General features: G+C 38.9%; 2 protein-coding genes across 3 annotated transcripts in view; one reads left to right on the forward strand and one right to left on the reverse strand.

Annotated features, from left to right (window-relative positions):
- Positions 1-609, forward strand: part of LOC132825837 (uncharacterized) — a 38164-nt gene extending 37555 nt beyond the window's left edge. Inside the window, exon 6 of the mRNA XM_060841372.1 lies at positions 192-609. Coding sequence (XP_060697355.1) covers positions 192-215 — 24 coding nt within the window. The 3' untranslated portion in view covers positions 216-609. The remainder of the gene's footprint in view (positions 1-191) is intronic.
- An 8745-nt stretch (positions 610-9354) lies between these two features.
- Positions 9355-17241, reverse strand: part of LOC132825836 (prostaglandin G/H synthase 1-like) — a 105794-nt gene continuing 97907 nt past the window's right edge. For both annotated transcript variants that reach the window (XM_060841370.1, XM_060841369.1), the window contains one exon: positions 9355-11050. In XM_060841370.1, coding sequence (XP_060697353.1) covers positions 10692-11050 — 359 coding nt within the window. In that variant the 3' untranslated portion in view covers positions 9355-10691. The remainder of the gene's footprint in view (positions 11051-17241) is intronic.

Below are 17241 nucleotides of genomic sequence, written 5' to 3' on the forward strand. Positions count from 1 at the left end.
TCCCCTTTGGCACGAATCTGTGCTATGTTCTTTCTGATCATTAGCCTTAGCTACTTTGCTTTTGACAGTAACTTGCTTTTTGTTCAGTTTGGATTCAGTCTCCCACTTTTGTTTTAAGAAACAAAATCAGTGATGTTGGTTTTTCTGACATTCCTGAGATAATGTGTCTGTCTGTGTTTTTTTACCGACAGCTCGACGGACTGGATTGTGAATGATTGACTGGAACCAGATGACAAACCTCAAAGCAAAGCATGGTTGGCTGGACCGTCTCAACACTGTCACTGTGGTAGATGCATATTGTGGAGGTTGGATTGTCTTCGATCGCCTTGAATCAGAGGATGCATGAATCTGTCGAGAAACTGGATCCACATCAGGAAGCTAATAAGGCGAAGGGTGCGTACCTGGTTTAAGGTCGTTGAACAAAAAATGGCATTCTTTTCAACAACGACAATATTTTTATTCTACAATCCTTCCACAATAAGAAAATTTTCAACAATAGCCACATAAATATGTCCCATCATATAAAACATCAACAGTGTACAAGTGTTCCAACAAACCCAATGATATCCTCATGTGTCTCTTGATTATAAATTTACCAAAGCACGTACAACAAAGCATAAAAAACCGAACTAAAACACTTGACTTTAGCTAGGAGAAAGTGAGGACTGTGGATGCTGGAAATCAGCGTCGAGTGTGTGGTGCTGGAAAAGCACAGCAGGTCAGGCAGCACCTGAGGAGTAGGAGAATCAACATTTCAGGCATCAGCCCTTCATCAGACCTGCTGTGCTTTTCCAGCACCACAGTCGCTACTTGACTATAGCTCACTGATTCCAGAAGAGAACCATTGACAATTACACTGAAGTGGTCAACATCTCTAAAACTTAACATCTCTGCATCCGTTCCCAAATCTGCTGCCAGTGTTGCACCTTCCTATCAATAGAAAGTGCCAGTGTCTCCAAATGCACATTTTTCAAATCAAATTGAGCACATGATAATATCTTGATGGCTGTTTGAGTGCCATATGAGGACAATTAACTTTCTGGTCATCAAAAATGCGAATGGCATCAGTCATGCAAACTGCCAACATTTCACCCTTGACATTCATCCCAATAAACAGATCAGAATCAGTGCAATCACTTTTTGTCTAACTCCCAACCCAGCTTCCCTGAAGATGGAGATCATAGGAAAGTCTTGTAATTTGTAAAGACATTACCCTGTTTTGCATCATTATGCCAAACCATACCATTCAATGTGAGGACCAATTCATCCTTTCTACTTGTGGCATAATAGAATCTGTGGAAGATCTATGATTTAATCAAGTTCACTCATACACACTTACTTACCTGCATTTGATGAAAAGGTCAACATTTATGTTAATGAAAGATGTAATTCTAAACAGTTTTATTTGTGTGCTAACAAATTTCTTACAAATGTTCTGTAACTTGTACATAAGTTAACAATAAGTCAATCCATTTCTTGAAAGTATGAATTTTCATTGCCTAATGATCACTGAGTAGTTATAGACAGTGCTCTGTGAAAAATAACAAGTGTGTACTCAGAACTACTGGAAAGACAGATCACAAATAACCTAAATTAGTCTGAAATTCGTGGAAGTGAATCTGGGCTTTGAAATATGTGTAATGATTACGAGTGAAACAGATACATGCAGCACTAGAACACGAGAAACAAAAGATGATTAAATCTTAAATTGAGTGTTGTAAATCAGCATGATGTTTAGTATGATTAGTACAGCTTAGTTCTGCTGATAGAAGTATTATAAATTCACTGATGTTGCAACACTGATATGAGTATAGTCTAAATAAAGGAAATCCCTTGTGTTAAACTTAGCATATAATTGACTTTGTTTCATTAAACTGCCATAAATTTTATGTGACACTTCTTTTGTAAACTGTTTTTACGTGTTGTGGAAAGATACACTATTGTCTGTAAAACAATGCTTATTTTTGTTCACCATCTTTTGCAAATTCTAATAAATTTGACTTCCATGAACAATCAGTCAGCAATTTTATTTTTGTAAAAAAGCAGATGAATAATACATGAAGAGAAAACATATCAGTTAAGACAAGCTTCAGTGGACAATGTTCATTTTTTGTTGAAGTAGTAAAGGTGCAAGCAAGCATTCATTTGATTGAAATAGTAAACCACAAGCAACAGGCACTGTCATCAACCCTTGATAAATATTGTGTTAACATGAAGGTGATTTTCTTAAAATAAAAAGAATTGCACAGAATTTACAAAATAGAAACAAGCTATTCAGCCAAACTTGTCTATGCTGGTGTCTCTGCACTATACGGGTCTTATATCCCTCTTCAAATCACCTTTTAAATGTATCATTCTATTCATTCTGCCCTCATACACTTGCTATGCATTTATGTTGTTCAATTCAGGTACTCCCTGTGGTTGTGCTTTCCACAATCTAACCACTCTATCACAACTAAGGTTGGAGTTAATGGTAACTTTGGGGTCATGAGATTTCCCATTTTGGATTAAGTTGGCTCTTTGCAAGAGATACTCAACTTTGAGTTCAGAATGGACTCAGTTTGCATCCCAGTTCTGTTTGTGTTTAACCAACAGATTATGGTTTTGCCAGTTGGACATTTTGATGCAACTACCTCATAACGACTTGACAAACCTAGCTAGCTTCAGTTTTGATCAAATTCTGCGAGTGGCGGATGACAAAGTTAAGAAAGTAGGACCAGATTGATGATGGACCATTTCTGTGGAGCTCTCCTGCGCCTGCTGACTCACACGATGTATTTATGAAAGTAGATTTCTCACCTTTTAGTTATCCACCTTCATTAGCATTGTAAGACCCTGGAAAATGTCCAAATTCATTTCATTTGGGAAGTAACAGTGTAGATCAATGATATTCTTTAAGGACATGACCGGGTGTTTCCACTGTGGAATCGTTAAGTTAGGGTAAGTGGGCAGCTATTTAAAATTGAGGAAAGAATTTGTCACTAATCTTTGAAATTCTCTAAGAATGGTTTCTCAGTCAGTCTATTCAAGATTGAGAATTATATTGGATACTAAGGTATTCCAGGGATATAAGGAAAGGCAGAAAAGTGAAGTTAGTATAAAAGTTCAGCGATGACATGAATGTATACAGTGGAACAGGCTTCAGGAATCACATGAACTGTTTCTGTCCCTATGCCTTACATTCAAAACTTTAAAACCTGATTTCCATATGCTGGCCATCTAATGCTTAATGTAGGAAGGCACTTTGTACACTTATAAGAGATAAGCTTCCACTGTGGCAGCTGGCACACTTCAGTGGGTGTTTGTGTATAGGAGACTGCCTCCTGAATTTGAACCTTCTAATGTCAAAATTGGGCACAGCGATGTTGTATTTATAACCCGTGTGTTTTATTCTATTCTGAATTACATTTGCTTCATAAGTGTTGACTTGTGGAATGACATTAATTGTGGCATCACCCTGAACCTGTCTCACATACACAGTTAAGCAATTATTTTATAATTAAAGATTTAAACCAAATGCCATCTTGTACTCTTGCAAAGCATTTATTCTGTGAAAACAATTAAAGCATTTTCTAAAGAAAACTCTCACCACAAAATCATTATGGCAGAATATTCAGTTTTTGTTATGACAGTCATTTGTGGACCAAGCCATGACATAGACTAACTGAGACAGTGTTCACAACACTCCCAGTTCCTTGCCCTTGTTGGTGGATCTCTTTGGGCCAAATTGCATAAATTCAGCCACAGGAATTAAGTAGGTTGCCTTAAACAGAGTAAATACTGGGTTCAAACTGACAATTTATTCAAGGACCATTGAACCATACAGCATAGGCAGAAACCATTCAGCCACCATGCCTGGAAATAATTCCAGGCCAGTAACTTCACTGGAGAAGTTTTTGTTTCAGTGCAATTTACTGGTAGAAAAAGGCTTTTTAATATTAACGTTGAATGAAACAGTACGTTTTACATATTGGCTTCTGGTAGTGCATTAGTAAACTTTCATAAGCCCTACTGTTGTATTTTAACTATGGAATTTATCTGGCTTATTATAAAACATCCATTCAAAGCCAGCCCAACACAATTAACCATGATACTTTATAGGGAATGCTTAATATATGTCAATACATTTGAATTTGCTAATTAAGTCTAATGAAATTATATTAATTATATCCAAGACATTCTTGACCTTACAATTAGGCAATAAATAAGTTATTTTATATAGTGCACACTTAAATTTTGACTAAGAGCATCATCCATTTATACAAAACAAACATTTGAAATTATTTGCCATTTTCCAACTTAAAGGATGTCAAATTATTAAACTGCCGAGAAATTCAATTGCTTTTGGCATTTCCTTTTGGTTTGAATTCTGATACCGAACAGATCCATGATGGAGTACCACCCATTTCAAGAGATAATTTTGCATTGGAATAAAGAATAAACAAGAACACAATTCCCCTGTAACGTCATTACTACCAAACCCAAGAGCAGGGCAGGTGTTTCCTGCTGATATACTGTGTGGGCGAGAAAACATACTTAACTTAAGGAGCCTCATTGATCACATGTTAACATTTTGTACTGGAAAGTGCTAATCCACAAATGCAGACTGATGGAGAGCAGGTTCGTCAAGTAATTCAATAAAAAATTGGATTATTGTCTGAAAAGGGAGGCAGTGCAGAGCTCTGGGGAAAAGGCAGTGAATGGAATGAAGTAAATTGCTTCTTTAGGAGGCTAGAATCGACAAGGTGCATCTAATGGCCTCCACTTGTGCTGTTACAAATCTGTGATTTCTTTTGTGGTTTTGAGCTGCTCGAACTCTGAAATAAATTCAGAAAATGTTGAGAATTCTGGAATTCTCTCTCCGAACCACTCTGCCACCCTAGCTCTCCCTCTTTCTTTATTATGCTCATTAAAACCTACCTTTGGGGCCTAACTATTGGGTATCTGAATTGTCATCTTTTTCTGTGGCTCAGAGGTTAAAGGTAGCCTTACTGATAACACCTTTATCAAATGCCTTGGGTTACTTCACTATGTTAAAGACGTAATGTAAATCTAGTGTTGTAATATTCAATGGTTTTGACAATATTCGTGCAGAGAGAAATAGAGTTAACATTTCAGGTCAGTGTGATGTAAGGTACAGGGTTTATATATATTTTGATATCATCAATATTAGAGCTTGGAGTTTGAACTTGTGTGACCTGTGGGTTTTGCTCTTCGAAAATGAACAGGTTTAATGATTAACTTGCAAGCTCTCTGACGCCATAGTTTGTCCAAATAAAACAGTATAAAAGAGATGGGAATTTGTTAACATTAGGCGAGTTTTTATCAATGAACAAAGTAAACATTGTAATGCATTTTGCTTCAGCCAGAATGAGAATGAGCTGCAATGGTGGCTTTTATTTGGCTCAGGGGAAACACCAAAAGCTGGGTGAAAGCCTTTGAGTTTGGCTAAATTTGCAGACATCCTAGTTTAAGCTGGTTGTGTAAAACAGTTTCTCCTAAGAAGGGACTTAGCTTCAAACTATCTTATTCTATTATTAGAACAGTTAAGAAATAGGTTCCCCCAGTGTAAGGAGTTTAGTTTGAAATTTCCAGACCAGAATTCTTTGGTTAAAATCTGAGTGCTATTTGAAGCTGGACAAGTCTAAACTTAGTTGCATGAAGACTCAAGGGCAATACTACCAAATTGTCAAGGCCAAGAATTGATGCATCGATTAGGTTTAGCCCTATTGATGCAATAACAAAGGGAATTATATCTGGTGTTTGAGTACTGTAAAAGGGTGGTGCTGGGATTAATGTGATTAATTGTATTTACCACATGTTTTGAAATCTTTAAATTTGTATTTTATCTCCATAGTTTGGTTTATTCAATTTTATCTGAATTTCTAAAATGGATCCTACACCACTGTGTGCACATGCTTGAGTTAAAAATACACTTTGTTTAAACCATAAAAACAAATTAATATCTATCAAGTCAGATTTCAATTTGGGATCTGACTTGTTCAGTGATAACAAAATATTTTGCTCCTATAGATGAGAAGAGTATTATAAGTGATGTGATAATAGAACAGGTAGAAAATACCTATAGGATTACACAAAGTTAACATGGATTGATGAAAGAGAAATATGTTTGATAAACCTAATGGAATTTTCAAAGGATCAAAATAATTGGGTCATTTTCAGAGTAGAATGTAATGACACAGGAACCAGTGCTTGGGCCCCAGCTATTTACAATATATAGTAATGATTAGGATGAAGGAATCAAATGTAATGCTTCAAATGTAATACTGACAAACCAAACCGAGCTAGGATTGCAAGTGGTGTGGAGAAAGAGTGACGAGGGAGAGAATAGCACCCATTAAAGATTAACAAGGCTATCTATGTGATGAACCACAGGAAATGAACAAGGTACTAAACAACTATTCCCCTTCAGTACTTACTGTGGAGAAGGATTTGGAAGTTAGAGAATTCAGGGAAATAAATAGTGATATCTTGAAAAGTGTCCATATTATGGAAGATGAGGTACTGGACATCTTAAGGCTCATAAAGGTGGATAAATCCCTGGGAGCTGATCAGGTGTGTCCCATAACTTTGTGGGAAGCTAAGGAGGTGATTGCTAGGCACCTTGTCGAGATATTTGTATCATCAATAGCCACAGGTGAGGTGTCAGAGACTGGAGGTTGGCTAACGTGGTGCCATTAGTTAAGAAAGATGGTAAAGAAAAACCAGGGGAACTATACACTGGTGAGCCTGATGTCAGTGTAAGTTGTTGGAAGAGATTCTGAGGGACAGGATTTATAGGGGAAAGTCAAGGATTGATTAAAGATAGTCAACCTGGCTTTGAGCATGGGAAATCATGTCTAACTAACTTGATTGAGTGTTTTCAAGAAGTGACAACAAAGATTGATGAAGGCAGAGCTGTAGACATTGTCTACATTGACTTCAGCAAGGCGTTTGACAGGGTTCCGCATGGTAGACCGGTTAGCAAGGTTAAATCACATGGAATCCAGGAGGAGCTAGCCAATTGGATATAAAATTGACTTGAAGGTAGGAGACTGAAGGTGGTGATGGAGAGTTGTTTTACAGACTGGGACCAGTGGTGTGCCAGAGCACTGGTGCTGGGTCCACTGCTTTTCATCATTTATACAAATGATTTGGCTGTGAACATAGAAGGTATGGTTAGTAAGTTTGCAGGTAATTCTAGAATTGGTGATTTGGTGGACAGTGAAGGAAGTTATCTCAGAATACAATGGGATCTTGATCAGACAAGCCAATGAGCCGAGGAGTTGCAGATGCAGTTTATTATAGACAAATGTGAGGTGTTGTATTTTGGAAAGGCAAATAAAGGCAGGACTTAAATGCTTAATGGTAGGCCCTGGGGAGTGTTGCCAAACAAAGAGACCTAGGAGGTGCATAGTTCCTTGAAAGTGGAGTCGCAGGTAGATAGGATAGTGAAGGAGGCGTTTGGTATGCTTTCCTTTATTGGTCAGAGTATTGAGTACAAGAGTTGGGAGGTCATGTTGTGGCTCTACAGCATATTGGTGAGGCCACTTTTAGAATATTGCAATCAATTCTGGTCTTCCTGCTATAGAAAAGATGCTGTGAAACTTGAATGGGTTCAGAAAAGATTTATAAGAATGTTGCTGGATTGGAGGTTTTGAGCTATAGGGAGAAGCTGAATTGGCTGGGACTTTTTTCACTGGAGAATCAGAGGCTGATGGGTGACCTTATAGAGGTTTATAAAATCATGAGAGACATGGATAGGTTGAATAGCCAAGGTCTTTTCTCCAAGTATAGGAGTTCAAAACTAGAAGGTATAGGTTTAAGGTGAGAGGGGAAAGATTTGAAAGGGATCTATGGGGCAACCTTTTCATGCAGACATTGGTGTGTGTATGGAATAAGTTGAAAGAGGAGGTGGTGGAGGCTGGTACAATTATCGCATTTAAAAGGTATTTGGATAGGTACATGAATAAGAAGGCTTTAGAGGGATATGGGCTAAATGCTGGTAAATGGGACTATATTAGTTTGAAATATCTGGTCGGCATGGACGGTTTGAACCGAAGAGTTTGTTCCCGGGCTGTATAATTCTTTGACTTTATAACACAGCGAGGCTTGCAAGTGATTTAGTGAAGAGGCATTATAATGTAGATAAGTGTGAAGTTGTCCACTTCAGTCGGGAAAACAGAATTGCTGAATATAATTTAAATGGCAATGGATAGGGAAAGGTCGAACTGTAGCAGGACATGGAATACTGTGGAGTTTTGGTTTCCTTACCTAAGAAAAGATAAAGTTACCATAGATGAAGTGCAGTGAAGGATCAGTACCACACTCCCAATTCTAATCTCCAGCATCTGCAGTCCTGACTTTCGCCTAGGTATCTAGGCAGTTAGCCAGTAATAGGCAATAACAAAATTAATACCAGGAGATTGGTTGATTATCTTTTCACACAAGTTGATTGACTTTTGAGGCTGCGTCATTCACAAATTTAAGAATGAAATAGTTAACAATTCGAGAAGAAGATAAGAAAAAGGACAAAGAGTTAGGAAAATGGAACTTAGAGTAAATGACCCAGTTTGAAGGGAGCACTGGCTGAGGAACACAAGGTCAAACTGCCTCTTTTTGTCTTGAATGAATAAGAAGACATCATTTTGAAGTCTTAAATTCTTTTCCAAAGAAAGATCTCAATAAAGAAAGGGGCAGTAAGTCAACCAGCAGGATCTTTTTTATATAAAAAAAGTAGATTAAGAAAAATAGGGAAGCAGGGCATTCTGGAAATATATTTTTTATAATCAACTCAATCTCAAAATTGATTCAGGATGTTTCTCAATGTTGAAATCATATGTAGTTTACACAAACTTCACTCACTGTGAGAAAGTATTTGTACAGGTGACATCAGCCTCCTGGACGGCTGTGGGTTATTGAAGGGGTGGGAAGATACCAGAAACTTGCTTGTCAGGAAGAGGCTAAATTACAGTCTGAATTGATAAGAGATAAATCCCTGCAAACGCCCACATAGAGTAAGTCAATCTTTAAAGACAAGGGTCAATCTGTGAAGACAAGGGACAGGTTAATATTTCAGATGCTATCTGACTTTCTGCACACTGTCAGAATCGTTTGTTTCTATGGGTGTCAATGTCTGTCATGGTAGAAGTTGAACAACTGGTATACATCTCTGCATGAAACTAAGTTTTAAACCAGCTTTCCCAATGAAAGTAAAAGCTATCAAAAATTGAGAGAGAGTAGACAGAAACAAGATGTATTGAATTCTAAATCCTTGAGCTTTGTCAAAAATAGAAATAAGAGGATTGCAAATTTCTCCATTTTCTTTTTGAAATAATTCCACAGAGGCCGGTATCCTGTCACCAAGTCACCCTTTATTTATACATGGAGAATGTTTGACACTGATCTAGCTCCCTCAGAGCCTGTTCTCAAGATGAATAGGATATCTTATATTCCTGTTCTTATCTGTCAGCCAGGGTTCCATGATTGGACCAGATTAACAACTCTAATCAAGGAACTCATTACATGAGGTCCACCTGAATAACATCATTATAACCACTCTCATTAGGAATTAACTAAAGGAAGCAGAATTAGTTGTGAATAAGATCTAACTCAGTTTGTTCATATTTTGCATAATTTGAGCACCCATTGCTTTCAGCTATGAGTAAAACCAGGTGGGTCTGTGTTTAGGTTAAAAATAACACCTTTATTTCACCATTTAAAATACAACGATACCCCCATAAATATAGAAACAATAGCTCACTGGGTTTAAAGCCTCTCCAAACTCCTAGGGCACTTGGTCAAGAAAAAGCATCAGCTATACATCTAACTAATTGAAAATACAATGCAATTTGTCTATGGTCCCAGATTTCTTTTATTGTCACTGTAGGAACATTTGGATAATATCTTTTCACTTTTTTTGTCAACAGTATGTTCTTACACTTAAAAACATCATCAGTAATCAAAACATTGGCAGGCGCACTAACAAGAGCAGTTTGATTCGATAGGGAAGGAGGGAACGGGCGGTGGGGGGTGGGGGGGGGGATGGCAGATGTGACTCCTGCAGAACTGGAAGTGCACTAATGCTGCTTCCCAGCTCTACAGAGGATGTCCATTTTCTGAGAAGAACAAAATTAAAAATTATCAAATTATCTGAAGAATTTTGAGAAAGGACAGACCCAATGCCTAACCCACTCATGGTTTTCTCAATGGGATCCTTATCAGCTGCTGTGTCCCTCATTCACATACTTAAGGGACCTAACGTCTGCTTTAGGTTACATCAGCACACATAAAAGAATTGCGCTCTTATATTTAGCAGTGTGAGCAATACCTGTGCAGAATTAACACTGATCAGCTCATTGTGACATGTCATGGATTTCTAATCTAATTAATACATTAAAAAATTAAACAGAATTCTATTTCAAACAAGCTGTCTGGAAAATAAGAAAAAGTTTTCAGATTTGTGTGAAATTTTAGGTGTGTTTGTATCAAACTGTCATGTTATGCTTCCTACTGTTGAAGGCTGTCATCATCTTAATACTTATTGCAGAATCCAATACAAAATGGTTATTCACTAAACTATTGTCATATGATCAATGTACTCCTTAAAGCTAGCTGAAATTGTTTAAAACTATTCAGAGCATAATTCCATACAACCCTTATGTGCCAAATACCTCTATTATCCTGTCAGATTAGAGCTCAGTAGAGGGTTCTTTCTTTCCCCTCTCACTTTCATCATCTATGTTGTGTGGGACACGGAAAGCCACATAGGGACAATTTTTAACATTGTGGCAAACCAGCTTTTTGAGTGTTGCCGTGTTAACTATATCAAAGCCTGTTTTCCCTCCAAATGTGCTTGGTTTCCAATAATCTGGAGAGCAGATTGGGTTTCCCATCAATCCTTTGAGGGAAAAGGGAGCACCCATTTCCACCATACTTTGCCCAAAAATGGCATTTTCATAGGGTGCTTCCAGCAGTAGTGCAGGATAAAATTCCATTGCATCAATGTGTCCATACAATTTCTCCAGTTTAGCCGCTAATTCTGTTTCACCTATAACAAAAGAACACAAATTAGGTGAATATTTAGCAAGAAGCCCTTGGCACGCTATGAATGGAAAACAGGTCTTTGCATGCTTTTCGTCAAGTTAATTAAGAACTGCTTGCATTTAAACAGCGTCTCAATGATGGAAAAAGATCGCAATGTGCCTCACATCAGAGTGTGAGGAATAAAAATAAATGCTAAGCTGAAGAGGAGAGACAGTGCCGTAGAGAAATACTTGCTGATGGAGGTCATTAATTGGAAACAACATTTAAATAACAATTTCCAGAGAATAGATAAAATAACATTTCTACCTGTCCAGTGATCTTATGTGGGTTCAAATGAACCTTGAAGTCGTTAAAATGGCATAAACATAGTACCCATTAGCTACACATCCAATCAGTCTCTTTACTGCTTCTACAATGTGACTCATCTGAGTGAATACACTGACTCCTATTGACATCTGATACATACCCTGAATCTCAGTTCAGTTGTTACTGAAATAGCTCCACAGAGGCCAGTATCCCACCACTAAGTCACCCTTTATTTACAAATGAAAAGTTCTTGACACTGATCCAGCTCCCTCAGAACCAGCTGTCAGAACAAAGGGATGCCTGACACTCCAGTTCTTATCTGTCAGCCAGGGCTCCCTGATTAGACCAGATTAACAGCCCCAATCAGGGAACTCATATTCTATGAGATCCACCTGGCTGAAATAGTTACAATCACTACAGTTACAACTGTCTAATCAATGAACTAAAAATTGAAGACAAATTAGCTGTAGTTGCCAGAAAATTCTAATGGAAGTAATCTCTGAAACTAAAGTATGTTCATATTTGTTAGCTCAATAACATGGACACTGTACCTGAGGATGCTTTAGAGTGAATTAAAATTAGCATTGCACTTAACCCAATGCTGACTGGTAGCCCCATTATGAAAGGCTGATTGAAATTGGTTATAGATGCTGCAAGTTTAAATGTTTGTCTCGCAGTTACTTCAGTAGTTTTCAGGTTTATGTTTAAAAGGAGGTAGCAGGGAGACAGTAAGCAATGGCTTAAGCTAAGAGATATGATAATCAAAACTTACTTGTTCCAGTAAACTCCATCTTATTGTTTTCCTTTTTTTAAGCTTCAATTTAAATGAATTTTGGTTGTTTGTGGTCAAAACAGGCTTTTGGAATGTGACCAGTTACCAGGCTACTCAAAACCTTGAGTTGGCCAGTGTGAAGTTTGATTAAAAAAACACAAAAAAACTGTGGTTGCTGGAAATCAGAAACAAGAACAGAAATTGCTGGAAAAGCTCAGCAGGTCTGATAGCATCTAAGGAGAGAAATCAGAGTGAATGTTTCGGGACCTTTCTTCAGAAGTGTTTTTGTGAATTTTGATGCTTTGTTTACAGCAGCAATAACAATCAGCTGAAGAGCTTAAGAGCAATGGGAAATAAACCAAGCTGGATAAGTGCTGACATTATGTAAATTATTTTACTGGTTATGTTTTTCCCATAAATTCTTTCACAACTTAAGTAGTTTTGCATATTGCAACCAATTTTCCTATCATTCAAATCCTGTCAACTTTCCAACTTGGAGTTATACAAGACTCTACAAGTTGTTTCAGAGTTCTGGGATTTGAAATACAGATATTGATTTCAACACCCACCTCAGCTCATGGTAAGTGTGAACTTATTTTAATAAAAAAAACAAGAAGCTCACACTGAAAGCAACTAACCACTGAATCTATTTACTATATTATACAGTACTGGCTGCAACACTAGTATTATGGGCAGAATCTGACCACTTCAGTGCACGCACCCGTCTTTAGGCCAGGATCCCAAATCCTGCGTATAACTTGTGTTTCCTTCCTCCCTTTCCAAGATAAAACAATTCACGGCTTGCCATCAGGTTCCCCAACCAGTCAGGAAAGCTGGAGAGATTTGTGCACTGAATGCAGCAACGAAGGATCTCTATTTGATGGGAACCTGGTTGGACACACAATAGAAGTGGCTCTCGGATATCAAAGGCACTGAGAGTGAGAAAATGGCTGCAGCAATGATACCTGATGGGGGAAGGCTGCCCCACTGTCACAAATTCCTCCCTGGAGATCATGACTGAACCTCCATGGAGAACAGCAGGGGTGCACAGTTACTAGGCAGATGTGGCTTCAAGTTGCTGAGGCAGTGAACAGTAGAAACACAGGATCTCTACAGTGTGGAAGCAGGACATTTGGCCCATCAAGTCCACACCAACCCTCTGAAGACACACCATCCCTACCCTATCCCTGCACATCCCTGGATACTACGGGCAATTTAGTATGGCCAATCCACCAAACCTGCGCATCTTTGGACTGGTACCAAAGAACAGGACCCAGGGCCTGAAAAGGTTTAATGACTTCATGAGGTATTTTATGCCGAGTGTTAAACATGGGGGAATGTTTAATATATGTTATATGTTAATACCCAGAGTCCAACATCAGTGATATCAGATGACATGGACTGGGACTGGAGTGAGGACATGTTCTGCTGAAATTCTGTTTAGTCGTGTTACTGTATATGGTGGGAATAGTTCACAAATATTCATCAGTTTGCTATTAGTTCAGTGTCTAGTCCTTGTCCATCTAAAGCTCCCAGAACCTGCTTGTGATATCTATGCATTGAGTTTCCTAGAACTCTAAACTGGCAGTCATCACTCTCTTACCCCCACCCTCACATCCAGCACAACACTCCTGTGACTAACACTCATGTTCCTCTCTAGTCTCCTCCTCAACTCCCCATTTCACAGACAGTACTCAAACACATGTTATTGCCCCCTGACTCCCATTCCTTACAGACATCCTCCTAAAGAATCTACCCTCCATTGCCAGCTATCAATTCGCCAGACATTCCAAAATATGCAGAGGCCAATCCAGGGCTGAGTCAGTGTAATGGTGCTGCAGATGTACTCATAGCCAGCATCATTAATGAGCTGGAGGATGATGAACCCCTTCTTCACAGGCTCAGTGAGCCTCTGAACATGTAAACCCCAAGTCAGATAAGTCTTGCAGGCAATGTAGTGAGATGAATGAATCTCAGAGAAATCCACAGCACTTTCACAATATGTTTCACAAAGTTGCTGTTTGTAAAGAGTCTAGTGAAGTATGGCTAAAGGAACTGCTCCTGGCAGAGACTACCTTCCAGGTTTTACTAGTTTCACTGTTTGTACTTTGCATATCCTGTCAGTTTCAGTAACTAATTCCCATTGTGCATATGTCTACTCCAACTTGTGACTTGCAAAACAATGTACAATCTGCATCTTTCACGTAAGCCATTAACGAATATTGTGACTAAATGAGTTCCCAATCTGATCCTTGTATGAGACCATCAGTCACATTCTGCCAATGAGACAACCTGCCTATTAATCCTGATCTCTGTTTCCTGAACACTCAGACAAATTCTTAAACAAGTTATTATAAAGAGATGCAATCCGACTATTATTCTTTAAGAGTATGAGGGTCCTGTCACCCAGTTAGAGGAAGGATATTATCAATCTGGAGAAGGTTCTGAAGAGATTTATCAGAATGTTGCAGGGTATGAAAGGTTTGAGTTATAAAGAAAAGTTGGATAGGCTGAGACTTTTTCACTGGACTGTAGGAAGTTGAGAGTTGACCTGATGGAAGTTTATAAAATAATGAGAGGTACAGAATTAATGGTTGTTGACTTTTCCCCAAGGTGGGGAATTTAAAGACCAGGACGCTCATTTTTAGGGTGAGAGTAGAGAGATCTAAAGAAGGCACAAGAAGTAATTTTTTTTATACAAGAGGGTGGTTTGTGTGTGGAATGAACCTTCTGAGGAAGTGGTGGATGCGGGTAGAGTTACAACATTTAAAAGACATTTGGATGAAGATATGAATAGGAACAGTTTGGAGGGATATGGGCCAGGAGCAGGTGGAACTAGTTTAGTTTGGGATTATGTTCGGCTTGGACTGGTTGGACTGAAGGGTCTGTTTCCATGCTGCACGATGCTATGACACACACACACACACACACACATATATATGTCTTGAACATTTAAAAAAGTGACATTCTGCTCAGAATATGGCACTGGTTATAACAGCAAGGAATGGGGAGCTCAGACAGTCTGGAGAAATTTCAGAAAGAGGTCACATCGCTCACATTGTGAAAGGGATTAATTTGTCCCAAGGTCTGAGGCAAAGGGAATTCAGTCAACTGTAACTGCTTCAGGAAGACAGCCCATTGACCTTGTGTGTGTGCTCAATGTATTTGGCATCAGGACACCATCTGGGCAATCTGTCACCAATTGGCTTTTTTCATGAATTTAACTATTATTTGGCCAAAAGTATTCTAAAGTTAACCCGCTGCTGCAGAGTTTTCATTTTCTTTTGTTCCTCCCTCAGACTTGTGTGTTTATCTGTGTGCAGGTGTTAGTTTAAAAAAAGTTGATTCAAAATATTTGCATAAACCAAACGTTTTCCCAATAATCTTTGCATCAAAATCCATAAGCAGGGCTACCCTGGCAGACCATTTGTTTCGGATGTTCCTGAATGCATTTCTTTCTTTGTCGATTCTATTTTTTTTCTCTCTGCTTGTTCAGTCTCTTCCCATTTATGTTCATGATTCATCTAATGCCTTTTGTTAGTTCTTCAATTTTCAGTTTCCTGTCCCAATCACGTCTTCCTCAACACGGGTGTGCAATCCCTCTCCACCATCCATGCCCCATCTGGATGATCTGAAACTTTCCACATCTACTTCAAAGGGAGGCCTGAACAGTCTCCATCCACCAGCAGCCCACTTCACCTTGCTTTGAACAATTTCTCCTTAAATTGGCTCACTTGCTTCAGGTCTAGGGTATGGCTTTGGGTATCTCCATCTGTTCCAAATAGGCTTGCCTCTTTGTGTGGTACTTGGAACATTCCTTGTTCCAGTCTAACTGTGACCCCCTCTCACAACATTTTCTCCAGTACATCAATTATGTTATTGGGCCTGTTTCCTGCTCTTGTCGAGCATTTGAAAAATTAATTATTTCACTTCCAATTTCATCTTTTTTTTGCCGACACTCAGTCCACCACTGATTCTTCCCTCCCTTTCCATGACTTCATTGTTTCTATTTCTGAGGATAGACTTTCCACTGATATCTGTTCCAAACCCATCAAACCCCTCAGTTACCTTGACTACACTTCCTCAGACTTGCTTTCTAAAAGGAGTCCATTCCAATTTATTTCCTTACTCCAAGCTCCTAAACATACCTTCCAGAAAGCAGTGGTTTACTTGTATCTCCTTCAATCTATTCTACTGCATTCACTGCTCACAATGTGGTCTCCTTTACAACACAGAACAAATGCAGATTGGCTTTCTGCTTTCAGAACACTCCACTCTCTCTGTAAGAATGACACTGACCTTTCGCTCCCTTGCCATTTCAATACAACATCTTGTTCCCATCCTTACATTTCTCTCCTGGACCTGCTGCAGTATTCCAGTGCAGCTCAATGCAACAGCAGGAACAACACCTTATTTCCTATGTATGCATTTTCAAAGCTTCAGGACTCAACACTGAGCACAACTTCACAGCATGAATGGTGTCTGCATTTTGATTACATTCCCCCTTCTATTGGCTCCTCCCCCACACCTACCAACACATGTCTTGTTTGCAATGGGTTTGCTCTCAGCAGAACTGATCTATTTTCTAACATCGATAACAACCACTTATTTTGCATCTCAACATTTCCTGTATTACTGTCTTGCATTCCCTTTGCCTTTTACATTGGACACAGTCATCATCTGTTCCACTCAATATCATTCCCACTTCATCGAAGGAAGGATTCCATCATTTCCCAGTCTCCTTCTGTTCTGAAGAAGAACTAATGGACTAGAAATGAAAGGGTTCAGAAAAGATTTATAAGGATGTTGCCAGGGTTGGAGGATTTGAGATATAGGGAGAGGCTGAACAGGCTGGGGCTGTTTTCCCTGGAGGGTTGGAGGTTGAGAGGAGACCTTATAGAGGTTTACAAAATATTGAGGGGCATGGATAGGATAAATAGGCAAAATCTTTTCCCTGGGGTCGGGGAGTCCAGAACTAGAGGGTATAGGTTTAGGGTGAGAGGGGAAAGATATAAAAGAGACCTAAGGAGCAACTTTTTCACACAGAGGGTGGTACGGGTATGGAATGGGCTGCCAGAGAAAGTGGTGGAGGCTGGTACAATTGCAACATTTAAGGG

This window comes from Hemiscyllium ocellatum, chromosome 21, assembly GCF_020745735.1.
Source record: "Hemiscyllium ocellatum isolate sHemOce1 chromosome 21, sHemOce1.pat.X.cur, whole genome shotgun sequence".
Classification (NCBI taxonomy): domain Eukaryota; kingdom Metazoa; phylum Chordata; class Chondrichthyes; order Orectolobiformes; family Hemiscylliidae; genus Hemiscyllium; species Hemiscyllium ocellatum.